At 36.6% G+C, this 27,508-nt stretch overlaps 1 protein-coding gene across 16 annotated transcripts in view; it reads right to left on the minus strand.

Moving 5' to 3' along the window:
- HDAC9 (histone deacetylase 9) overlaps positions 1 to 27,508 on the minus strand; it is an 857,167-nt gene that overhangs the window by 220,465 nt on the left and 609,194 nt on the right. For all 16 annotated transcript variants that reach the window (XR_013995394.1, XM_081080282.1, XM_081080306.1 and 13 more), the window contains 2 exons: positions 16,325 to 16,445; positions 11,531 to 11,580 (listed from right to left, as the gene is read on the minus strand). Coding sequence is in view for 15 of the 16 variants with exons in the window: in XM_081080282.1 (XP_080936408.1) it covers positions 11,531 to 11,580; positions 16,325 to 16,445 (171 nt within the window). In the remaining variant the exon portion in view is untranslated. The remainder of the gene's footprint in view (positions 1 to 11,530; positions 11,581 to 16,324; positions 16,446 to 27,508) is intronic.

Genomic DNA, 27,508 nt, shown 5'->3' on the forward strand with positions numbered 1-27,508 from the left:
TTTCACTGATTACCTCTATTCCCTCTGTATTTACCTCTATAGAAAATAAATGATTTGCCCATTCAAGGTCATACAGGGTCTTGCCACTCAAAGCTTGGTCCATGAATGAGCAGCACTGACATCATATGGGTGTTTGTGAAACACGCAAAATCTCAGGCCCCACCCAGTTCTGTTGAATCAGACTCTATACTTTGAGTTGGAGAAACACTTCTGAAGCAATGACAGTGTGGGGAGATGAATCCAAATGTTCTAATTTCCAAATCATGGTTCTTTGCATATGTGCTTCATCACAGCGGCTTCTGAAAACAATGCCCCTCGCCCTTCTTACTAATCTCCCTCAGGTGCCATGATTCTAATAATGGTAGAACATCACTGGGATAGGTACATCAGATGAGACCTCAGGGTTTCAAAGCTTTGAAGAGCTTTTAAATCATACCCTTGAGACAGCAGCCTATTTATTGTCTGCAAAATCAGACCTAATTAGGGCCACCTGTCCGAGTGGGGCAATGTCCAGTCTCTACACACACGGCTGCCATTGATAAACTACACCATTGTGTTTGATCCTTACTATAATGCAATCAGAGGCCTGATTATCTCTCTCTTACAGTTAAAGAAACTGAGGCTCAGGGAAGTGAAATAATTATTAATACTTTGCATTGCTGGTTTTTCTGACTCTAGGGCTGGGCAGAGGACTCATTCCCTAAAATTATTAAACCACTCAGGGACAGTTCTCCGGTTACTTAGGTAGCGACACTTCAAAAACTCGAGAGCCCTCTGTAACTCCGGAAGACCATCACTTTCCCCCCCTGTAGGATAATGATGAGAGTCATCTTTTTGTGCTGAGGACCTATGGCATTCTTTATCGTATTCTTCTTCAGTTGGCTCTGCAGCCTGTAACAATGGGTGTTCTCCCTTCTCCCGTGTGATACAATACGCCAGCTCTTTGAATGTATATATTCATTTCATGTTAGATGTTCTGCTGAAACCCTGAGACCTTTGAAATGGAGCTGGAATGGATTTATGATGACAATGGGTGGGTGAACCCACATGCTTTCTCTCTTTTGTTCAGTACTGGGAGGAACACATAAATGACAGCCTATTCCCTTGGGATCACTTGTAGGTTATAATGCCCACACCTTAGCTTCTTTAGTCATGGTGAGATGAAAAAGAAACAGGGCAGCTCCAGGGAGGACCTTCAGATTCCAAGTAAAAGCATGGATATGATGAATGAATACTGTGACCAATATTCCATATGGAAGGAAGGCGTGAACTATTAATGCAGCAGCTGGAGGAGACCAGGGGCATGCCACGTACGCTAATGCTCTACTACAAACCCCCTTGCACTGTGATCGACGGCTTTCTGGCAGCTCTATTGACCTTGCATGTGCAAGTTACTCTTCTTCAAAAAAGATAACCCTTTGCTATTATGTTCTTGTAACAAGAATAAATAGAGGAACACGTTTGTTGTGACAAAGCATTACACTTTGAGTATGGAAGAATCCTTACTTAAGATACTGGTAGACTTAAGGATTTGCCAAATAATATATGGATTCCTGTGGGTTACGTGGTCAGTAAAGGAATTTACGAGTCCCCATTGTTGTTATTCACAGTTCCAGTGACCTGTTGGCCAATCCTACCAAGACTGAGTTAGAGATGAAGCCAAGTAATACCATTTCTGTATTTTCCTACTGTTTCTTCATTTAATCTGATGTACATCTTGTGTAAGTGGTATTTCATAATATGCTGACCCTTTTATTCTTTAGACAGAACCCCATTCCTACCAAGAGCAGCTTAATAAAATTAACTCTGACTCGGTGTGTGAAATGAAATTCTCTCTAACTTATCCCACAGTGGTTTGTTCCAACGGCAGAGATTTTTCAGTGTTCTAGTTAGGGTTGAAATGCTGTGTACAGCTGTATAATTTTTTACCCCAAATGAATGATGTCTGAGTACATGGATTTAATATTTTACGGGAATTTCAATAAGGTAGAGAATACTTTTGGCAAAAGAAACAACAGTGCTTTCTTATGGCTAGGGTTACTCTTGTTTGGGGAAGGAGTTTTGACAATCATGTGAGGTTGAAATTAGGGTGAGTTGTGTGTATGCAGTATTGTCATTAAGAGCTTGGTAATGAGGAGATTTCTACTTTACCACCTACTAATTGTGTAACTTGAACAACTTACTCCCTTCTCTGAGCCTCAGTTGCGTTTTCTTAGGATAGAAAGCCTCAGCTACACCTTCAGTAATAAAGCTCCTGGAATTGTGATAAGGATTAAAAGCAGTAAGGTAGATTATCATTGGAAGCTGCATGCAGAGAATAGTTACTCTCTGATGTGAGGCTATGAATCAGCCCATTTATGTGAGACCCAATAGGGTATGTCTTAACGGATTCTCTAGGCCCCTGCCTAGGCCAAAGCTTCTCACCAGGCCCTCTACCTAACAGACAATCCCATCATTATTTTCAATCCTTTGGACACCATTAGGGTCAAAGTTAAAAATTATTATTTTATTTATATGGTTAAAGTACAGCCCTAAATAACTTAGCTGGCATTTTTTTATTGGTTTATTTCACTTAAGATTAAAGATACTGATGATCAGAAACTGACAGTTACTAGCAAGAAAAGTTCCTGGAATTCGGATTCCAAAGTTTGTGTCCCTTGTATTTTACACATACGCAACATGCAATTGATCGTGAAGAAATTGAGAAGTCACCATTTTTGGTCCATGCACTAATCTAACAGGATCGAAAAATCAAGTACCTTGAATCTTTCAGCTCAGATGTAAATCAGCAGGGACCATCCAGAGACAAATGAGCCCACAATATAACAGTGTCATTCAAAAAGCCACTAAAATGCACTGGGAAATGTCATACAAGTGTCAGGGTATTTTTGTTATACTTGAATATGGGCAGGTATTAGAAAACTATATCTAATTTGCAGCTGTACAATTTATACAGGAAACTAGGTACAAATAATGTCACCAGGGACTGGGAACCCCAGAGCATATACTGCTGCTACAATCTGGAACCACCCAGATGTCTCATAGCCCAGGACCTGCTACTGAGTCCCAGATCTCAGAGTCCTTTTGAACTGTGCCCCCACCCTCAAGTTCCTCTGGACCTCCAAGGTCAGATCTTAAGTGAAGTCTCAGGATCTCAGGTTGTGCCTGTAAATCCAGCTTGCCTGCCCCAGCACCACCACATCTAAATCCAGGAGTCAAAAAGGAGGCCAAGACTAGGCATGTTCCAAGCATGCTTGGGAACTGCATATGGTCCCTTGAAAGCTAAGAGCTCTCCACCCTTCCTCGGGAATCTTCATCCCTGAATCCCCCTACCTAGCCCCCTATCCCTCCCTTCCTAGACCCCTTAAGACTTTACTGTTTACTAATTCCCCAGAATGGGGAAAAGGTATCTTTAAAGCACTTTAAAGCATAAGATTGTCCTTCTTCATTCCTTGGCCAAAGAATAAAGTTTCTGACTTGCTTTACAAAAAATCAAAAAAACAAAAAAAAAAAAGGAAAGGAGACCACAAGATGTCTGTGTGTTCTGGATAGAACAACCCTACCCCCAGCTGTTCAGATCTTCATGAGCGGGAGTAACGATGGGGACTCAGAACTCTGAGCAGTCCTGACAAGCCCCTTCAGACCACCTGAACTGTAATTGCTTCCCCGTCATCCTGCCTTGGACCCTCAGTACGCATCTTATTATTCCCTGGGTCCCACTGTAAGTCCGTCCCCACAAGAAGCCCAGACTCCCAGATGATCCCTCACCCATCAATTCTAATCTTCCAAAGGCAACATTTACCAACAACACCAGGTCTGTCCCCTAGCCCGACCCGACTCCATCTCCCACTTCCCATGCTTTCTTTACTCCAGAACATTCATGACACACACACACATATTTAAACTAATGTGTATCTGCTCATCTGTCTCCCCCACCAGAATATAAGTTCCATCAGTACAGAATTTTTTGTTTTGTTCAGTGTTGTACCTGCAGTTCCTGGCATATAAGAAGCACTCAATAGTTATTGTATCAATAAATGAATAAATAAGTGCATGAATGAATGAATTCTGCCCCAAGCTGTGGTAGCCACCAGAAGCTGGGAGTATACTATACAGGCACTAGTATATACCGATTAGCATTTGGTATTTTACTCCTTTCCTACTTGCAATTAGTGGAATAATGGATTAATGCTGAATACTGAACTTGATAGCTCTCAGGATAAAGATTTGATGCCACTGTCAAAGACAGCTGAGATAAAAAGGCTATTTTGTAGAGATGTTTCATTCAAAAAAATGACTGAATCATTCTCACATAAGGCTCCAGATACTCTGATTGCCTTCAATCAGTATCTCTATTAACTCCCAGGTCTTTCTCACTAAAGTTGATGAATAGAAACAGAAGATTTACATAGAGAATAGGTGATATGAATAATAAGAGATATGAGTGGGAATCGAAAAGGGAAAAACAGACAAACATCAAAATGTAAGAGAAAAAACATGAGGCTAGAGATTGTTTCATACTTAGCATATAGGAGTCTCTCAATACATGTTTATTTAATAAATGAATGAATGACTGTTGAAGTATCTAAAGAACAGACATGTTAAGTAAAAAATAGTGATCTCCTTAGTAGCAAAGAATTTCACTACCTGCAGGTCTTGATTTTTTCTATTTCTTTGAATGATCACTGATAAACTGACAGAGGATCATTTTGGGAGGTTTTTACAGATGTTATAAAGGATGTGTAGATACATGTCTGTAGTAAATGTTAATTAGAGACCATATAAATATTATTTAGAATATGGTAACATAATAAATTAACCAAATGATTTTGGATGTATATCATTCTAAATGTATGAGTCTTTTAATAGTCTTATTAGTCTTCATAAAAACAATGACTCAGTGTGTGCTTTGTTTCTAATATATGTCAGTCATTGCTTAGTATTTATATATTTTACTTATTATTTTATATTTAAAAATAAGACATTGCACAGTAATAATGATGCGGCTGGCCTAGGAACTATGGGTTCTCCTTGGGGGTTTGGAATAATGAACTCCTAGGGACTCGGCTGTGAACCGTCTATGTCTTATCTGAAATTTAGTAGTTACACCTCACTGAACTTTCTGTTAATATACTTCACAATGACAAAACCAATAATGATATGCCAATATTATGTATTCAATATTACTTTGTTGCAAGGATGAACATCTGGATCTGGAATTATCCAGGGTAGAACTATGACAAAGGGAAAATGTAAGGGAAGTTTTTTCACATTAAAATGAAAGGCTGAAGTTGGGCTGGATTTAGCTGCGTTTCAGGCTGCAGAACATAGAAGCTGTCCCAAGATTCCTTTTCTTAGATAATTCCATCTCCTAAATTTTTTTGACCTAAGGGTTTATATTTTCTTCACAGTCAGAAGTGGCAATCATTAGATGGTTGTATATTCAGATTTACTTAAGTGTGTTTAAATTTCTCAGAGATTTTGTTTCATAGAACCATAGATTTCCTGAGTTAGGTAGCAGCTTCAAGTACACCAAATCCAACTGCAGACTCTAAGGTGCAATTTCTTCTTGTCTGAATGTTTATAACCAAGACACATAGGCAAGTGGAGAAAATTATTATAGAACAGAGAAAAATGACAGAACAAGAAAGTTCAAAAATGGATCTGTTTTCTTCTTCCCTGCTGTTGATATTAGTTTGGTTGATACATAGCACATATATATATTTTTTTAAATATTGTGGTCCTGAGCATGTAAAAAAACACATGCATAAAGCTTTGATGATTATTTCATTTTTGACAACAGAAGAATTTTAGGAGCTGTGTTACATTTGTGTTTATTTTCAATAAGAAAATGCAGATGCAATTTCAAAATGCATACTGTTATCTTTAGCCATAATGTCGAAGTAACTGGAATTGAATTGCAGGTAGGATTCTACAGCTAAGTGAATTAAGGAGGAAATTAAGGTTTTCATTTCCAAGTTTCCTCTTCTCTGCAATGGACATCAGACACTTAAAGGTTCTATAAAATTTTACATTTGATAGTGAAGACAGAGTAACGTATACATGTTTATCTCTGTGGGGAATGTTGTCTACATCCCTACAACAATTACTATTATTGAGTACACACAATTAGCAAAAACCTATGCACTACTGGAAACTCCCTCGGTTATTTAGAAGGAATTCCCTGTCTTGCATAATATTTTGTACTAAGTTTTCCAAGTCTGGTGCAATGTAATCTCTTTGTGGAATCCACAGCATGAAAGAAAATTCTCAGTTTCATTCAGATGGCTTATCTGTTTTACTTTTTCCAGGTGCCGTAGGGTGTTCCTGCTTGTATCGTTTGCATCAAGTTGAAAACTAATGAAAATCCAAAAAACAGTTATGAGAGGGAGATGAGGAAAGGAGAGATTCCAAATCAGGGTGGATCCTCTCATTGTGCTGGAGGGAAGAGGATTGTGGTGTACCTTTGACAACAGCAGTGGAGGAAATGAAGCACTGATTGCCAGCCAGGTTTGAGCTGAGCATTAATATGAGGGAAATCAGCCTCATCCTCATTACTGCATGTGAGAAACAGATGCCACTACCTCTCTGTGGACCTAACAAAAGGCATTGTGCTTGCTCAGGGAAACAGGTGGGGATAACATAGGCTACATATACCTCTGATGAAAGAAAGGGGTCCCATGTCATTATCAAAGCTTTAGGAACACTCAATTTTTGGCAGAAGCATTAGGTTTTTGCTTTAGACTTTGTTGGAAGGAAAAAAATAATTCCCTGTTAATCGGCAATTGCTTAGTGCAATTGCACAAACACGGTGTGTTAGTACAGCCCCACTGCTAGTGCCCTGATGCCTGCCCCAAGCCCTCACACACCAACTCACACAAACATATTCATTCTCAGTTGTGTTGGAAGACTTTGCTTATGTCTGCTTGTAACCCCCACACAGAACCTTTCTTTCTTTCCTGTTCCGGAAGTGCCCTCTTCTGTGCTCCCTTAGCACAACACTTATCCAAATCAGCCCAATGAAAAGACTATGAACAACTGAGAAAAAAACGGTCTTATCTCATTCGTCTTTGCATTCCTCCACCTTGCTGAACCATTGGCAACAAATCTTATTTTTCCTGCTGTTTACTCCTCTTGTGATGGCATATGCTGTGCCTTCTAAAATACTGATTTGGTTTCCAAGAAAACCTCTGTAAATAACATGTATTAACCAAACCTATCTGTTACATTGAATTTAACTATATAACCATAAATTTAGTCATAAAATAAATCATTCCCTGATATTATAACACAATAGAGAAAGTCAAAGCAGTCCTTCGAAAGATTGGCCACTAGAACTTTTTTTTACTGTTACTGGGGAGAATAAATGTGGAGGACCAATATGGTATATTAAATGGAAAAATAATATGAAGGTATAAATGTAGTGTAAAATAACAGAATTTTCTTCTGAATATATATGCACATATATAATATTTATGTATGTATATTTTATATATCAGAGGGGAGAGTTCACATTTTAAATCTGACAGAATGAAAGAAAGTTTGAGACATTTCATCCAAACCTGCCTCCTGTACCGTTAGTATAGTTAGTATAAAACTGAAATGTCTGCTGAAACCTCAGAGCAATTCAAATGAGTCTTAAATTACCTCCCTACAGTCACCTAATTCTTTTCCCATCTCCCCCTCCCCAAATCATAAAAACGACATCCCTAACCCCCAGCGTGTGTCAGAGCTAGGTGTAATCAAACAGAATATGGACAGAAGAAATGTTGGTAAGAAAAAGCCTGCTTCGTGTTCACAGAGTGAGTTGCTGCTGGAGAAAGGGCCTTGATGAAACCTCACAGAGCCTCATTTCTGGCACATCTTTGACCAGTTAGGCTGGCGCAGATTCTGCCCGTGGTCTGCAATTCCTAGACCCTCCTAGGGAATTGTTCTGCCTCTTCCACAGCTCCTCCTCCTCCAATCAAGGGTCTGACACTGCCCATTGACCACATTTAGTTTTCTGCCTTTTGGCACTAGGAGATTGTCTGTTGCAGGATAAAAGTGGAATTCTCTGCTGTCTGCAAGGCTTTCCCCAGGGAACAGAGCATGAAACCCAAACTTATATATAAAATCATATCCTGTTTGCAAACATCATATTCCCTTTGCTTCTCACTAATCTGGTCCTGTAAACCCCAGCACAGCTTGAGAGCCCATTCCTCATCTAAACAAATGCCATAAGCCCCTTTATACTTTTACAACCATGTCAAAAAATAATATTGCCTGCCAATAGTGATGTGATTGGAGTTGCCTCCTCCGAGCCATAAAAGAAGTACAGAGTCTGTTATCAATTTCTCTAAGTGTATCAGGGGAATTATGGGTCGATTCAGTTCCAAGTTATAAATGACAACTCAAAAGCCGCAGAAGCGTTTGAAGCTGGGAGCTGATGACGACATTATCATAAAAGCCTGCTCGTCCTTGCTTTTGTGGGTTTTTTTGTGGCCTATCAAGTGAAGAGGGAAAAATAAGGCTGAGAAATGACTTCAAGATTTCTTCACACAGCAGCAGGTCAGATGGCCAGGAAAATGATCACTATTTTTAGTGATATACCCTGAGGAGCAAGAACTAAAGTGGTCCTGCACTGGCTTTTGTTTGCAGAGTCCCTTAATTATCTGTTTCACTATACGATGACCAAGTCCTGGGATTTGGTAAAATGCTTTTTTCAACTGGTGCATTTTCTTGCAGTGCAATCACACAGTAATAAGAAATGAGTCATGTCATAGTAACTAAGCAAAATGAGAACCAAACACAAAGGAATTTGGAAACCTTGAGATGGTTGCTCAAAATGCAACTCGGGAGTCCAATTTAAAGCACCTTAAATACTATTCACCCATTGAACTATGTGAACAGCACTGCCAAATTATCACCTGGAATTTTGGGGGGAAATTTCTGATTTTGTAATGTCCCAGATAGTCTCCTCAAAAGCCAATTAATCTTCAGCATTGAGTAAGTATTAATTTACAATAAACCTATCTCTTAGGAAGGTATATGTTCTAAGTGACTGGAATTTAACAATTGAGGAGCATTAAGTATTTTAGAATTTAAACCAGTGGGTCCACCTTAGATAATTTGAACCAGAAGAGTACCTGAAGACAAAAGCAATTTCAGTGGTTTCCGAGATCATTAGGGGAACCCCCTATTGCCAAGTTGGGCCTCTCCAAGTTCATACTGGTTATCTTTTACTTACTTAATGTCTCTAGGACTGTCCTGGAGGTAAAAATTGAGACTAGTACAAATCTAGAGGACCCAGAGTGTCTCTTACGATTTAAATCAAAGCCAAAGATCTTAGGGGACAAGATGGTACCTTATGTCTAAGAATACAATTTGGTTCCTGAAAAAAAAGGAGTGAATCAAACTAATTCTCTAGAGTGTCAAGGACAAGGACAAGTATGTATTTTCTTTCTCTCTCTCTCTCTCTCTCTCTCTCTCTCTCTCTCTCTCTCTCTCTGTCTCATACTCACCTAGACCTACATGAACACCATCAGAAGACCTATAGGCCAATTTGATAAAGAGAGTTGCCTCTCTCCAGCCCTTTTCAGCATTAATGGAGTCAAGCTAATCCTCTTGCCTCTGCTTGCCCAAACTAGATTTATCCACCACCATTGCTGTCACCATCAGGATTAGGTCACTGTTTGAGGACGCTATTAAGGACTTATCTCTATGACACGCTATGCCAGAAGTAGCATTCACCATTCATTGGGTCTTTCTGAGAGGTTACTAGAGCAGTTCTGGCTAAAGATAACAAATTACCTTGGCACAGAAGTAGAACAGTTGAGTATAGTTACTTTGTGTTCAAAGTATAGTGAGTTATAGGCACAGCCCAGTTCAGAATTGGGAGGTGGGTCCTAGGGAGCTGTCCTCATTCCAACTCTGGGTCATGAAGTAAATGTACTTGTAAATGAGTGGGGGTTTGATGACCACCACTCTTTCAACCGTTTTGATTTCCTCCCCATCATCATACCCACTAAGCAGTTCTTAGCTTTGTTTTATTTTTTGCTTCATTTGCAGGTAATCAGCCATTCTCTTAAAATGGCCACTTGGGATGTTAGAAAATAAGTTCAAAGCCAGTGAAACCCATTTAAAAAGTCAGTTTGTCCTCTGCTTTCTAGAATGATTTTGTAAGTTCCTGGCTTCACGGGACGTTTGCTAAAAAATAGCAAGGCTTAATGTGGGAGTGGTGATTGTCCTGTGCTGGGGGTCAAAAAGCAAAGCTCACTGGCAAGCTGCCACACAGGGGACCACACTACATTAGCCACGTGGCTACACTGCTAGGCTCCAGGGACGGTGGTTAGCCTGCTGCAGCTGAAAGCCATAGAAGGACCTAAAATGCTCTTTTGGAACTCCTCTACACGGACACGCACGTCATCCTCACACTTTCAGCCTTTCACCCTTGACTGTGTGACTTCAGGAAAATAACCTCACTCTCTGAGGTTATTTTGCAGGTTCTCACCTGCAAAATGCTGTTAATAATAATGATTATTTTACCATGTTGTTATGAACCTCTGTTGTATGCTGGTAAACTGTCAAGTTCAAACATATTGGTTGTAGTTGCCATTCCTATTTCTAGAGGGCAGAATCACAGGGAAAGGAATAGAAAGTCTATTCCTGATAAATCCAACATCAATAAAATGAAAGAATTAGCTGAAAATATATGGGAATTCCCTGTATAAACTTTAGTTATAGCAAATTATTGCCTAAAACATGACATACATAGGACCAGTTTTGTTTTTTCCCTTCAATATCCAAGAAACCTAATTGACTTAAATTCCTTAGTACTTGGAAACCTGATCTAGAATTATGTTGTCCTAACATGAGTTAGCACTTAGTTCTACAGGATGACGGTTTATTACTGGTAAGGGTTAACTTTAAATAGATTGCAGGCTATAGGGTATGTTCTAATCATCCACAAAAATGTAGACATTTTTCTTCATATGTCGCTGGATTTGAACAAATTTGTCCTTGCAATGTGGTATAAATATCCTGGGTCAAAAAGGCTTTGTTAATTATCGAAGACAAAATGGCCCCAAGGGGTTCACAAACAAAACATCCCACAATGCAAAGCGCTTTGTGAAGTTTATGCCGTTTTCATCAGGAATATAATGTATGTGCATACTCAGTGTGACTCTACTGAAAATTGAATTCTGCTACAAAACTGTATTAAACCCTCTCATATTACCTTTTCTCCAGCTATATAAATATCTAGCAAAGCCAGCTTTGTGAACATGTGAACTGTGCAGTCACACAGCACCCTACAGTTAGATATGCCCCATACTTGGTTTAATTCACTATTGTCACCATCTTGAAATTCTTAAGTTTTGAACAAGTGGATCTGAGTTTTCATTTGGCATTGAGCCCTACAAATTATGTAGCCAGTCCCGAAGTCTAGTATAACTTTTACTGAGAAATAACGTTACGCATAATTGAATAGATAAATCAAAGGAGATATTTTTGCAAGTTATCGTTTAAAAGCAGTCAACAAACTCATACTTACCCCAAGTCCACCACAGGGTAATGAAGAAAAAAACTTTTGGGAGGCATCACCTACACAATAAGAAAACATGAAAAAATATATATAAATTGGGAATATATCATTTTTTTTACATTTTAAATATTAATATTATGAAAAACTAATTTATAGTTTTTTGATAAGTGTTTATTAACATATATTATGTCACATGGTATGTATCATCTAACTCAGGAGAAAACTGATCAAATTTCAGACAGGTAAGAGCTCAAAGCAAATGAATGAAAGTATTATTACATGTAGAGTCTATTGCCCTACATGAACAAATACCTATGAAATTTGAGTCTCTAGATTTAACTGCCCTAACATTGTATATCACAATCGTTTATATTTATAATTTATTAGAAATAACTCAGTTATTCACTGTGTAATCCTCTGTGATGTATTGACCTATAAGATTCATGAAATACATTGTCATTTTTAAGCATTTCAAATATTAACATGTCTATTCAAATACATAAATTTATTTTTAATTTCTACTTCAGATATAGCTAAAGCCAAATATACCATAAGCCTCTCAAATATTCACAATTTTTTAAACAAACAGGTCACAACACACTACAAAGAGGATACCACTATTTGAAGTTCTATATAATACAAATATAAATATAAATATAAATATCTTCTTTAAAATATATGCCAAAATCTTATTTGTGATTGTCTCTTAGAATTGATATTTCATGGAATTTTTAATCATTTTGTTTACCTGCACTTTTATTTTCTACATCATCTGCTACATGAATAGAGAAAACAAAAATAACTACTCCTAAACCTCTAAGACTAAAATCTGCCTTACAAAGTAACTAGAGGGAAAGTCAGTTGGCATTTCTATATCATAGTCAAACGGTTATGAAGCTATTCATATGGTTCACTCAAAAGATTAGTGGTAGAAATCGGTACAAACCTGCATTTCACCTACCCCAATTCATTTATTCTACTGATGATCAATGAAATAATAATGAAAATTGAAAACAGGTTTGTTGTGGAATTCACATGCCATGTCAGTAAAAGTCTAAACAGATTTTAATGTCATAGAAAACAGTTTACTTGGAAAACAATAAATTGTATGAGTTGATTTTCCAGATGCAATTGCTAACAGATGGAAAATGATAAAGGAAAATTTAGGTACAAAGAAAATAATAAGATATATCATTATATCAATATATATCATTATATCAATGTATCAATATATCATATATAAGGATCTTCATGGAATAAATAAGAAGTCAACAACAAAAAACAAGTCAAGAAAAAATATTAAAACTGAAATACTAACATCAGAAAAAGATACATAAAAAAAGGTTTACGGATAGTTTAGGGAGGGATAAAGTTTCCTAAGTTGTTGATCATAACAAAGATATTTCTGTATTACTGAATATTTTGCAAAGATGTATTCATTTGTCATATGTGAAATTAAAATATATAATATTGTATATTTTAATGTCTGAACTCTTCACCCATAGTCAGTGAAAGGGATAAATATTACAATGCAATATAGTGATTTTTATATTTTAATTAAGCTGTAAGAGAATAAAGAAAATAAATGCTATGCTGCTAAAAAATTGTATTTAGTAATTTTTACATAATACAAAAAAGCCAAATAATCAATGATTTGAATTTAGTAGTGTGTAAAAATAATTAATTCGCTGAATTGACTAGATTTTTAAAAATAATGTTATATTGCCTTATCCATGAAGTGAGATCTGGCTATTCACAAGAAAATGAAAACTGGTAGTAAGAACGACAGGAATATTAATGCTAAGGAAAACCTCGTACCAGAAATGATTGGAGAGAATGTTTTTCAAGTGTCACCTTACAGGGTCTAGAGTATTTAAAGAGATAAATGGTGCCCATTTTCAAATCTAATTATTTTATAAACTATAGATGCCTTTCAAGATACAAAGACTGATAGGTCTGGTCATAACAAACTTTCATTTAAATCCTTCCTCCTAACTCTAGAACATAACTATGAAAAGTAGTACTATCAATTAAACTCGGAAATTTCATACAGTTGAATGAATTTAAATTTAATGTGTGTGCTCACTGACGCCCCAATCCCCAATCTGAGTTGGGAGGGAATGGGGGAGGTAGAGGGATCTATGGAAGTGAAAGAAAGAGAAAAAGAGAACTATCTTGATGGGAATGAATTTTTATACATTTATGCATGGCAACTTCAATCTGGTTTTTTAGATATAAATAAAAAGCAAGCCCCCAAAATTCAAATTTCATAAAGAATAGAAGAAGTATGAAAAGTTCAAAGAATGTGATTATGCATTTAAAACTAGAATCAAGGAAAAGCCGCTAAGTTTCCGGATTCATATGAGAAGTGAAGTAGTTGAGAAGTGTTTTCAAAGTTGAATTTTGTACTTGACATCAAGACCTAACAACTCAACATCCTTGTTTATGTTTACACAGGAGCCTGCACACAATATTGAAACTGTTGTACTAATCCCTGAGAGGTGCCTATGGAACTCCACATACATATCTAAACCTAATTCTAAAAATCATCAATTGTATGAATATTATCCCACATTAAATACTCAAAACTAATGAGGTAAGTGGCAAATTTATTTGGATTAAAACTTTAAAAAATTAAATTATTGGCACTTGGTGCTTTCATCAAAGTACCAAAAGGATTGTTTACATGAAAAGGATTGTCCAAGGTCTAAATCATACATTGGAATTCATTTTTAAATCATCACATTTTAAAATTATATATATATATATATATATATATATATATATATATATATATATATAGAATATTTTGAGAAAATCTGTTTTGTTCAAGCGTGAAATTTCATTAATAATGGTGGTATTGCCATGTTTCATAAGTAAACAGTTCAAAGTTGTCAAAGTTTGAACTTCATTTCTCTTACAAATATATCTTTTCTCTTAAAATGTGGAATAATGGTGGTTTTGGAACCTCTCTCAGACACCTACCTGAAAATTCATCCCAATTAAATCCAAAATACCTTATCCTATGGCTAGGCTGATCTATAGTTTGAGACCACAGTAAAAATACAGAGTGGGCAGGAGAGGTTAGCTACTTGTTTTCTTGTAACTAAATTAAGAAATAATCAAAATGAACATAGTTTTCTATCTTTAAGTGTGTGAGTATTCTGACCTCATCAAACCATGAAAGTTAATGTCTGGTTTACATTATCTTTGGATAAAATGTGTGGGATTATTAATTCATGTAAAAATAAGGACAATTATTATATACTGTGTTTCCCCGAAAATAAGACCTAGCCAGACAATCAGCTCTAATGCGTCTTTTGGAGCAAAAATTAATGTAAGACCCGCTCTTATAGTAAAATAAGGGTCTTACATTAATTTTTGCTCCAAAAGACGCATTAGAGCTGATTGTCTGGCTAGGTCTTATTTTCGGGGACACACGGTAGTATCCTCAGCAAACAAAGTACTTTATGCAAAGAATCTGCATGTGCAGAGATTGATTCAACAGAATTGGCTTATTTGCTTTTATACTAATATATAGATTTAATTCTATACAGATTGTTTTTCATCATCAAATTTTTATAACGTTTTCTAAAAATGGAGTCATCTTTATGTTACCCTTTCTATTTCTTCCCAGACTCCCACTATACCCATGCATGCATGCGAGTGCACAGATACACACTCACCCATATACCTTTTCTTCATAAATTGAGGGACGCCTGCCATTGCTTTCTAAAAGGCAGATTGTAAGTGTTATATTGGGTAACTGTTAATTTCCCCTTATTATTGATTTCCAAGATGCCTGCCTACTACATGTCATATACTTACTTTTGAATTGTTTAGGACCAGTTAACATAGACTCATTTTGAAATAATATTTGAATTATGTGAGAGAGTCCAATGAAATGGAACTGACACAATAGGTTTAGTTGAAAGAAAGGGACAAGAGTAAGTCCTAAAATGCCTTTTATTAGTTAAAATACTTTAAAAAATATCCTTTTGGCATACATTGCCATGTCAGGCATTGTTATTCCATTATAAAAAGTTATTAATAAACTTGATATAATAGAATTGTTTCAGCTAAAATAGGTCTTGTAATGAACTTTTTCCAAAACCTGTTATTTCTCTCATGTGAAGTTTATATAAAGTTGTGAAACATTTATTTTACCTTGAAATCTGATGGCAAAGATTTGAAAAATCACACATTAACTCAAAATTATGTTTATTAGTTTTCTATTTCTGCCATCTCCTTTACTATTTAATTCCACAGTTAAGGCATGCATTGAAATGATTACATTAAAATTTAAAATGAATTTTACTATAAAATGCAGTATACTAGGCATAGTAATAAGGAGTTTTCACTTAAAATGAGATATTCTATGCCCTCTGTCTGTCAAGTTCATAGGAAAAAGAAGAACCGAACAACACAAAACAAATGGAAAAGATGAAGATAAATTTGCATAAAGAATGTAAAAACCTTTTTTTCTTTTAATTTAAACATGTAAGAGAACATACTCAATGATACAATTCTTCCGGTATGCTAAAACACGGTGAACAAATGCTATTCCAATAAAGATTCATTTAAAAGAAAATATCATGGAACTCACATGGCTATTTTTTCTAATGCAAGATCTTTTTAATCTACATTGGCTTCTATGGTAAACGACTCATTCCACAGAGCAATGCTGATGGAAAAGCTGATTTGTTGTCACACTGCTTGCCAAGTATTCTGAACTGACACTAGCCTTGACAAATGACAGTGCTGGAATGTGCTGTTCTCAGTAGAATGGAGGCCCATACAGACCTAGCAGTGTCCTGGGGTCCAGCTTCTGTCCGTCCAGGGGGTTGGTGCCATACAACAGTGAGTGATGTTCAGAATGAACAAGCTGTATTTCCTCCAGGCTGGCTTTTCGACCTTGAATTCGCTGAAAGAAAACAGCAGAAGCTTACAGTACTCCACTGACAACATTTAGAAGAAAATAAGGCCCCAAGTCACACTGAAGATGATTAATAATGGGCTGAGTTTCATCATGTAGGAATGTGACACTGATTTGCTTAGTAAAGTACCATAATAATATTTGAAAAATGAACGCACCCAAGGTTCAGAACCAATGGATTGCTTATCCCTAAATGAGCAATTGACATAAAGCACATTCTCCTCTGGCATAAAAAAGAAATGTATATATACCAAAGAAACTAACAGTTAAGTCCTTTGTAAAAGTATCAACTTAGAAACAAATATGGTCTACTGTTTAGCTGAGAAGTAAATTCACTGAAATCTTATTTTACACTCAACTGAAGAAGTTGTTGAAACAAATTACTTATTGTTTCTTAAAGGACTTAAATACCAATACATTTTAATATATTTGATTGTAACAAATATGCTGGTCACTTCACGTGCATGCACCTCACAAGCAGTGTTAATCTAGACAAATGTTTCTCAAAGTGTGTGCTATGGGATCAGTGAGAGTCCAGGAACTGTTTATGAACGGTTTGTGATGAGGTCTGCATAGAAATCCAGTCAATGTTTAGAACCTTTTATGGTAATTTAACAGAGTATTTTTATGCCCGTTGAATCTAATATCCTGTATCATATCTTCAGTGTTATTTCACTTTTGTAGTATTTCATTTTAACGTATTTTATAAAAGCATTCGGCTGTAACAGAAGGGAAATCAAAAACCTGTTACTTAACCAGAGGCAGTTTGAGACACTCTAGACTCAGTCAATATTTTTACACACATGCTAGGCAGAGACTTTCACTTCAGCTAAGAATGGTCCATCAACATAGACAAAACTGTACATAAACCTCGGTCAGTCAATATGCAAAGCGTTCTTCTAGTCACATTTCTCAGTTGGCACATTTGAGAGCCCAATCAGTATTATGTTGATGTATGAAGTTAATTAGCCTTACTTTTGAAAGCTGCTGTGTTTCCTAAAATTACCTAGACCATATTAATATTTCAGTTAAAATGTGTATCACTACCAAGTACTTGTAAAGTAATATATTAGTAGAGAACTATGTATAGTGAAATTCGAAGAGAAATTGTTCAAGGAATGCTCTTCTGCCCTGTTCCTGACCATGGAATCACGAGTTGACAAGGAAACATCAGGTGACATTAACACCTCTCTCAGGACCAGGACAATACCCTATTCAAGCTCCCTAATTTAAGGGGCTATGACTTCTGTTGATGTGTGGTTCACTGAAGGAGCAGGCCAAGAAACCTCAATATACTGCTACTTCTTGGGGTTTTACTGGGTAGAGAGCAGAGCTGCATTTGTCACTGAAAATAAATCACGTAACAGTGAGAGAGGAATCGTGGGAAACCTGACAGGTAACAGGTCAAGGTAACAAGAGTGACAGAAAACAGAAACTTCTTGACACTGTGCCATTATGTGCCACAGAAACAAACAAATGCTTATTGAATTTTCTTTGTCATAGCATTGAAGTTCCCTCTTTTGAATACCCAATTTACATTTCTCAAAACACGAAAACACACTTTAGAGAACTTATTCCCAGGTACGTGCTGAAGACTAAAGCAAATTTAGTGATGGCCATCTGGTCAGCCATGGCTCTGATCAACAAACAAACATGTCATTGACCTACGTGGCTTGATGGTAAACATTACATTTGGAAACGTTTATAGAATACCAGAATAACCAAAGAAACAGAATGGCAAGTAATGAGATAAAATTAGGAAGAGAAAGTTCAAAGTCAATATTAAAGGGAAACATTCAAATTGTGCGATTTCAGCTGGTGGAAAATCCCCCAAGATAAACAGTGGTAACTCCATGGTCTGAGTCATCTAAAATTGGAATGAAAACAGCACTGGAAACCAGACTGTGGCAACCAGTCTTAGTCTGGCAGAATAATGAACACCACGAAATAATAGGACTTCCAGTTCTCATGTCTATGAATCTATGAAATCCACAGCCACTAATATTTCATATGCTGATACACTGAAACATCTATCTATATCTTAAACAATGTCAGTTGTATAGCTAATAATCAGACCCTCATTTTGACTGAGATCATAAAGCTTCATCTATATTGTTTCCCTATGTCCTTTTCTATATATATTTTTTCAGCTCTAAATCGAAGTTTTGCCTCTGGTATAATGTCAAATACCATTCATAAGAAATGCATCTTTATGTTTTCATAAACTAGTCATATATATTTACAACTATACATTCCATGCTTATACCAACTCCTTTCTCATTCTCCTACAATCCCACTAGCATTCAGGCTGAATAATCAATCACATGAAAATCTGCTAACAAGATTCAATTATTGACAGCAGTGCAAGTGCTTATAAATCAGAAGAGGACGCCTGCTGAATCTTCCTAAGTTATCCCCTTGCGTAATAGCAGTTAAGCGACAGTAAGGACAGAGCTTCTGGCCCCGCCCGTTTAGCCTTTACTTATTCTGAGAGAATTCCATTCTAGTCCTCCCATCACTATTAAAATGTAACACAGTTGATACGTTTTCACTGTGATTTCTATCCCCCCACCCCACAGTCCCCACTTCCTTGACTCCCAGGAAGTATGTTACACTGGCTCTTTTTATTATTATAGAATATATTTTCTTAAAGAAAAAAAAATTACACTAAATATAAGGAATGCTTATTCTTAACAATTACCTCTGCCTCAATGAGTGCTGGAGAATTAGACCCACATATAGGATATACATGTCTACAGAAAGAGAACAGTGAAGAAAACAATTCAATATGAAAAATGTTTCTACCTGGAAAAAGGATCTGGAGAAAGCATGTTTGGAGATTTATATCTCATACGGGCACTGCTATGGGAACTGGGAGGATGACTAAGCTAAAATTTCTGAAATGGCAACAGCTTTCCTTCTTTCTTAAACTCATATATCTCCTGGAGTAGTTCCGTCTTACCTCACTTGTATCACATGTCTTCCATTTGTCAATTTCACTTTTTTTCCTTTCCAATTGAGGTCTCCAACAGTTCTCATTTTCTGGTATTATCATCAGTGATTTATTATGTTATGTGTTTATGCTTAAATATAGATATTTTCATTTAATCCGGTCCCATATTTTCTATTTCCTGTGTACCCTTTATTCATTTCTCTCTCATGATGCTCTCGAGTCAAAAGTCAGCAGCATAATGAGTCACAAAATAGGATAAAGTGCTCCGATAATCATAATTTAGGGAGATACTGATTTCCGTTCTCAGAGATAGTTCGCAGGATGTCTATCTCAAGTCATCTATGATTCTGACCAAAAGGATTTTTGAGAATTCTGAGTATATTTGGAAACGCAATGCATTTAAGAGACGGCATTCATTTGGGTATTTCTTGAGATCTCACTTGAGATCCAAATATAGGTCTTAAATACCTTTCTAATATAGGCCTAGGAAAGAAAGGGTCTAGTTCTTCTTTCACGTTCCTAATAAAGAAACACCGCAATGTAGGGTGTGTGTGTTACTATGTTTTCATTCTCTGACTTGCATGCAGGCAGTTTCTTTCCTGAAAGGAACTAATGTGCACTGAGTACCCACTCTGTGCTAAGCACCTGAGGAATATGATCTAATTTAGTTCAAAGCCTGGTCTACATTCAGGTCCGAAGTTTGACTAACGTTGTTTCAAATGACTATATCATTGAGTCACACAACACACCATGGTTCTTTCCTAAAGAAATAGTCTTTCTGAAATAAAGCCCGTTAATGCAACCTGATTAGAGAAGGAATGTTCTGAACATGATCAACAAAGTTATACTGTGACAGGATGAAATGCAGCCTACCCACACCCACCCACACACAGAGCACACACACGGTATAGATTCTTTTTTTTTTTTTTTCCTGCCAAGGAGCAGAGGGAAAAGGAAACAGTTCTATTCCTTCCCCTCCTGTGTTCAAAGCCTGGATTGAGGCCAGTGTCCTAATCAGTTCTCATTGGCCCTGGAGGAATCAGAACCTTTTGTAAAATATAATAAAGGGCATAAAATCATGATAAAATGCATGAAAAAGCAGTGCCTTTGGTTAGGGAACTAGAAATAATTTAGCAGAACAGATGGATTGCATTGGTTTGGTCTTATTGAGGACATGAAAGGGCTCATTTTGTGGCAGTTCCAAACTAAGAAAATGTCCAACTTAAATTTGACAAGTCAAAGTACCTGCCTCTGCTGGGGGAGACCCCATTTTCTTTAATCATTTTCAAAGTGGTGACATATTAGGCAAGAATTTCCACTGAAATATCTCATTTTCTGAAAATATTTCATCCAGTGTCCCTAAATAGAAAGATGCGTTTTGGTGGGGTTTTTTCTTTCCTTCAAAAACCCACAGGGCTGCAGACTTACTGAATTAAAGAATCATAAATGACCTAGGAGTGTCAAAGTTACCCTTTGTTACAAATTCCATAGTTGACATTCAATGAATCAGTTCACGGCCTGTTCATTATTCCTTTGATACACTTTACTCTCTTAAACAAATAAAAAAATCTGGTCTTATGCTCATGCCCAAGTGTATCTACTGGAGTTGTCAAAGGCTACAACCAATTGGTTTTTATTACATAAAAGATCGCTTCTATCCCTTCCCCCCAACTGCATTCTCACCTTCCATAGATCCTTCATCTTCTAATAATCTGCTCTCCTCAGAGTTTTTCTTATAAAGAAAGGGGAGTAAAAAAAGGAAGGATGCAAGCAGCCCCAACCAACAGGCCTTTGGTTCTTTCTGTGGGTCTCATGGAAAGAAAGTGAATTAAAATCAGGAGCCCTGAGTTCTGGGTTCCGACTCTCGTGTGTCCTTCACACGCCCATCAGCCAGACCTGAGGTACCTTTCTGGATTGTTTCTTCATTTATAAACATAAGGAGGTTTGACCAAATTATTTCGAACCACCCCCCCCCGGCCCTAAAATAATAAGATTCTATGTGAAATAACCTTATACACAATAAAAACTCAATAAAATATCCTTTATTTTGATTTATAGATTTGCCTTAGGCTAGCAAATATAATAACTGAAGTGATAAATTATTATGGGTTGAGTGAGGCAAGAGAGGAGATCTGACTCAGAGTGTTTTCAGAAAGACTAACTGTTCTTTGAAACCCATTTTTATATGCTTAATTATAATTTAAAAATAAGAGTAATTTTCAAACTCATATTCCAAGTCAGTAACAACTTCAAAATAACGAGCACTTCCCTCAATTTTTAAGTTTTTTTTTGTAATGTAACTTCTGAGTTCATGCCACTCTTGTTGCTCAGGGAAATACTTACTTCTGTTATTCTCCCATCTCCACATAGTTGACTCCATTCACCTATTTTGTCTCTGCCTCATTAAGCTTATGAAGTCGAACCTTCATAAACTTAAGAAGTTGAGATTCTGTGGCAGTGATTTTTGACATTGGAATCAGCTGCAGAAGTTTAAAAAGAATCAATGCCTGGGTCCTACCTACAGAGCTTTTGAATAACTTTGTCTGGGCAAAGCCTGGGCATTCAGATAATTCCAACCACCCAGGGGATTGTAATGGGCAGCCTAGGTCGAGAACCACATGTTAGAGGAACTTGTCCATTCCTCCTGTTCATAGTTCAAGATACTGACACTGTACTGACCAACATTTGGGGCTACAATTTAAATAAATGGTTAGCACAGAGAAGGTTGGGAAGTAAAACAGGTCTACCGTGTTTCCCCGAAAATAAGACCTAGCCGGACAATTAGCTCAAATGCATCTTTTGCAGCAAAAATTAATATATGAGCCCAACACTGGGTCTTATATAACATAAGACAAGGTCTTATATTAATTTTTGCTCCAAAACACGCATTAGAGCTGATTGTCCGGCTAGATCTTATTTTCGGGGACACACGGTATCTGATCTTCAAAATGAAAAGTGCTGTCTACTTGCATGTAATACTGCTTGACTCAATCATTACAATTTATTTTAAATATTTCAGGACATAGAGCAATTTCAAAGGCACTTTAGAAACACAGCAAACCCCATTCAATAAAAGTGGTAAAAGCACATGTACTATATATTTTTTAAAGTTTTGTTTTTATTTTCATCCATTTCAAATCATTATGCTCATCAGGTAGTTACAAGAAAAGGTTATCCCTTAGTGTAACTGCTCAATTTTCACAATTGTTATGCACTTGAGTCTCCTACACTGTAATTATTTTTTTAAAACAACATTGTAAATGAACATTTTAAAGGTTTATGTTAAATCACTGCTTTTTAAAAATTAATAACCATGTATAAAATAAATTTTGTCACAATATTTTGTGTTACTTCAGCATTATGATTTTCAGATGGTTGAAAAATATAACTACTTGTTTTTGTTAATAAGCATTTTGTTAAAAAGTTGCTGTTTAAAAAGAAAATCCTGTATCGCTTTCCAAATGGACTCAGAAGGGCAGTGTGTCTTATTTCCTGTTATTGGTTGTTTTCCACATTAATTCTTCCTTTTATGCAGAAATAAAAATAGAAACAAAAAAAAATTCCCAATCATCTTAATTCTGATTACAGCCTGCACAACAATTTTAAATGTATTATTTCTGCCTGGGTCCACGCTACTGTGAGATGCAAATATCTTTCAGAATAATGACATAATATACCCTGGTTTACTCATCACATCTAGAACATTTGTACTGCTTCCCAAGGCTGTTATATCCTCAGAGACAATTCACAAGATTCCCTGTTTAAACTGCTTTGCAGTTAGATTCTAAGACACAACGGCTTTTTTTTTTTTTGAAACTAAACAAAACAGTAAGCTGTTATGTGCTGCCATCTAGTTAGATTACTCTATAAAACAAATGTTTAATTGAATTTCCATTAACTTACAGTATTCAGTGCTTTGCATCATTGATGTCAGAAACCTGCACATTCCGAATGTGTTTCTCCAAAGGATACTGTATTTCTTTATTTAGATTTGCAAAATATATTTTAAAATCACCTGTGTGTGATGGAAAAGTGTGCTGGAGACCCTACTCCTGAGCATTTTGGCTTCTTAAGATTTCACACTAAACTTTTCTCACTGAAACTGTTGAGAAATCCCAGAAGGGCAACAGTAGCTTGGTTTTGTGTCCCAGAATTGTTTTGAAATTACTTTGTGTTGGAGCTTGAATAAAAAAGTTAAACATTTCAGCACAGTATGTTGCTTATGGTTTTTACTTATGAATTAAGCGAAACAAACTTATTCAATATTAGTCACAAAGAGGCAATACAAATTCTACATAATGTGTAATCCAACAAAAGCAAAATTATAAAATGTTATTATTCTCAAAACAAATGTGAGAGCAAGCAAATGTCTGTGGGTGGCTTGGTGGGGCTGAGAGTCATGAGCATGTCTGGAAAAACAACTGCAAGTGCATTTCTAACAGACGATGGGTCAATGTCTAAAATTTTTTCAGCACAGAAGAGCACATCCTTTTCTTCAGGGGCACACACACCTTGGAAACCTAGCTACCTAATCCAAGACCTTGTTCTTGAAGAGACAAAATGACCCCTCTAGATCTATTTCTTACAGTGACAAGAAAGCTACTGGTTTTGCTTTTCACTCCCAAAGGAATCACTAAACTAAGTATGAATGATTCAACAAGGGAAACATTAAATGGTATTGGCATGAAGGAGTACTATAAGCACCTCAATTTTTTAAAAACAGTGCCACGTCATGCCAAAAGAAGTTAACCCATGAAACCACTGTAATCTAATATGTGGACTAATGTTTTCTCTGGCTGCTAATCAGGAACTAGTGAGCACAGCCAATTTACACTATAGCTTACAAACTGAAAGCAATGTGTTTACTACAACAGCCTAAAAATTTTGTCTCCTCTTAACCAAAGTGTTACGTTCCAAATGAACTCCTTAGCCAGCTAATTTCATACAATATTAGAGCTGGAAGAGATCCTAGCAAATATCCTAACACCCTCATTTTACACATGGGAAAACCAAAGATCACTAAGGTTAAATGATTTGACAAAAGTACACAGATAATTAATGGCAGGACTAAGGTCAAATCTAATGTTGAACAATAACCTTTGAAGAGTCCATTTTGATTAATTTTCTACACTGCTAAATGAAATGATACAATACATGAGTTTGATTTGTGGATTAGTCTATTGTTTTGAGACAATTGAGCTCTTTTAATGTTTTCAAATTGCTACCTTTTTCCCTAAAATATCATTGTTCAATTGCAACATTAAAAACTACTCTATTGGTTAAGGAAAGCTGACTCTTCTCTGTATGCCAGCAGAATCAAGACTCCTTCCATTTTGTCCCAGGGACATGAAAAAAGACAGAGGGAAGGAGGGCAAGATCTGCAACATGAGGTCTGGGATACTTCCTTCTTTGAACTGTGACATGTGGTATCTCTTCCTCCTCCTGTTGCTCAGAGGGCCCCTCTGATGCTGTTAAGACTATGGAGTCTGCTGACCACTGTCTTTCCCATTTTATTTCTTCCCCCAGCTCAATCACTAAGAATCTTTAAAGTCATTGCAATATAAAACTAGTGATGCACAATCCCTCAGGAATTTGTAATTATATCCTCGTATTTATTTATGTGATGATCTGATTGTTTGTTGATCCCACCAAATGGTAACCTCCTTGAAGGCAGGAGATGCATCTTCTCAGCATTATATCTACAGTTCCTAACACAGAAGCCTAGAAAATTCAAATTCTTGATAAATACTATTGAATAGATAATCACTGTTTTCAAAGTGGGGTTCCCAGATCAGCAGTATTAGGACTGTCCAGACACATGTTAGCAATACAAATTCTTAGACCCCACTCCTATTGAACTATAACTCTGGGGTTGGAGCCCAGCAGTCTGTTTTTTAACACCCCCCCAGATGATTCTGATATATGCTAACATTTGAGCACCACTATAAACAATAAAAGAATGCCATTTATCTAGCCATAGGTTTCTGCTTGCTGGCCAGGTGTATGTCCGCAGAGCTCTGTCACCTCCTTTTCTAAAGGCACAGGTTGTTACCTAACTATGAGTGGCTACACAGACCTGGCAGGAAAACAGCGTTCAGAGACGGCATGTTGCTATCTGGATTTTGGGAAACAATACATTGACCCAGCTTGCCTGTGTTATACCTTATTTGATTATATCCTTTTCTACAAAATGTATTGAAAGTATTCAATTGAGTCCTTATTTCTCACCACCAGGAGAGGAATTTGCCCACACTGCTTAAGAGAGAGTGATAAGCTAGACACAAAGGCTGGTACTCATATTCCTGGAGTCCCAGACACATAGATTTTACCTTTGCAGGAAAACTTTCTATAGACATAACCAAGGAACAGAGCTGGACTTGAACATTTTGATAGTCTTAACTGCACAATTTAGAAAGGCAGGCCTGATTCTCCTTAAGTCCTGGGGCCATCATGGTAAATATTTATTCACATCCAAGCAGGAACCTAACTTCTCTTGAACTGACAGTCTAGTTCAATGGGAAGATATTGTCATTGGCCTTGATCCCCTTAGAAGACTCATAAACACTAACCAGGAAGCCCATTAGCAAAGGAACCTTCTTGCCTTCTCAACCACATAATGCATCCCCATGTACCTGACCACTTGCCATTTATGGTGTGCTTTTCTCTTGGCTTTTCAGCAACTGCTTGTAATGAGTTTTGGTGAATTGCTGAAAGATTTGTGGTATATTGTTGGGTTTGTTTGTTTTTTCCCATAGCAACTGAAAGTTTCAAAATAATTTAGCCTGGGATAGAAAGATTAATTAGCACCCTTGCAGGAGAGTTTAATAACATATTAATAAATGTGTATGTTAGAATTAACATGTGAAATCAAAAACTTTAAAAGAAAATCCATAACAAACATGTATCCATTGTTTCAGTTGTGCTTACTGGGGAGAGTACTAGCTAAGGGAATAAAGTCTACTCCTTCTGAGTGGGTTTTAACTGCTTTGTAATAATCTCTGCATGTTCTCTTTTTATTTCATTTCCTCCCCTACTCTTCCAGTAGAAACAATCAAGAAGAGAAAATAAGTCATGTTTGTTTTGTTTCTACGTTTTATACCTTTTGGTACTAGGTTCTATGTTATATAGAACCTGAAAGTCTCTACAAAAGGATAACACTTGTTTAATTAATAATCACTTCAAAAAATTCCACTTTCAGTATTCCTAAAATCATTCACACAGAGATAAAGGAGCATTAAATTCCTAACAGTCTTAAAGTTAATTTTTTTAAAATGGTTTTACAAATTCCATTTCATGTTTTGCATTAGGTTAGCATAAAGTTATAGATATTTGATAATACAGGAGCAAATAAACACATATTTCACCACTTTTTAAGAAAGCAAACGCCTGGTGAACTGTTCTCAAACTATGTTAAGAAAAAGCATATTCTGTTTGCTTTATTGCGGAGTTTTGGGTCAGACTTTTGTGCTTAGTCTTCATTACGAGCAAATATGCTGATCTGGGCTTTCAAGTACATTATTTGTTAATTGTGTGATTGTTTGCCAGAGAGACTCTTATTTAGCTTCCTGGTCTGGGGCTAGACTCCCTTATTCTCATCAACCCCACAGTGCTTCTGACATTTCACCCTGGGTCTGCTAACACATCAATCAATGCGTTGTATAAATTAACTTTTATGGTTTCAAATAATACACAACTAAAATAATGTGATGTATGAGGAACTGAAAAGGAAGGCTGATCAGAAAGGGATGATAACAGACAGATTTTAAGACCGGTATGGACCGTATTACATCCCATTTATTTCTGCACTTTGCGCCTTTCATAAACAGTGCTGCTTTCGATCTGTTAGATTCCTAACAGATTTAAGGAATGCCACATTCTAACAATGTACTCGAAGGCTGTGACCCGTCACTTTTAATTTGAGTGGTGGGGTAAAGCTCCAGGATATAACAAAGACCTGAAAGTGAAAAAAATGTAAATAGCAACATCTCAGCTGGCAAAAGCACAGAAAGATTGCCAAGCTGGGAAACACGTATAGTAGATGCAGAGGTTAGATAGGAATGTTCACATGAGTAAATGTCCATTAAGACCAGTCTACCAC

This window comes from Rhinolophus hipposideros, assembly GCF_964194185.1.
Source record: "Rhinolophus hipposideros genome assembly, chromosome: 18".
Lineage (NCBI taxonomy): Eukaryota > Metazoa > Chordata > Mammalia > Chiroptera > Rhinolophidae > Rhinolophus > Rhinolophus hipposideros.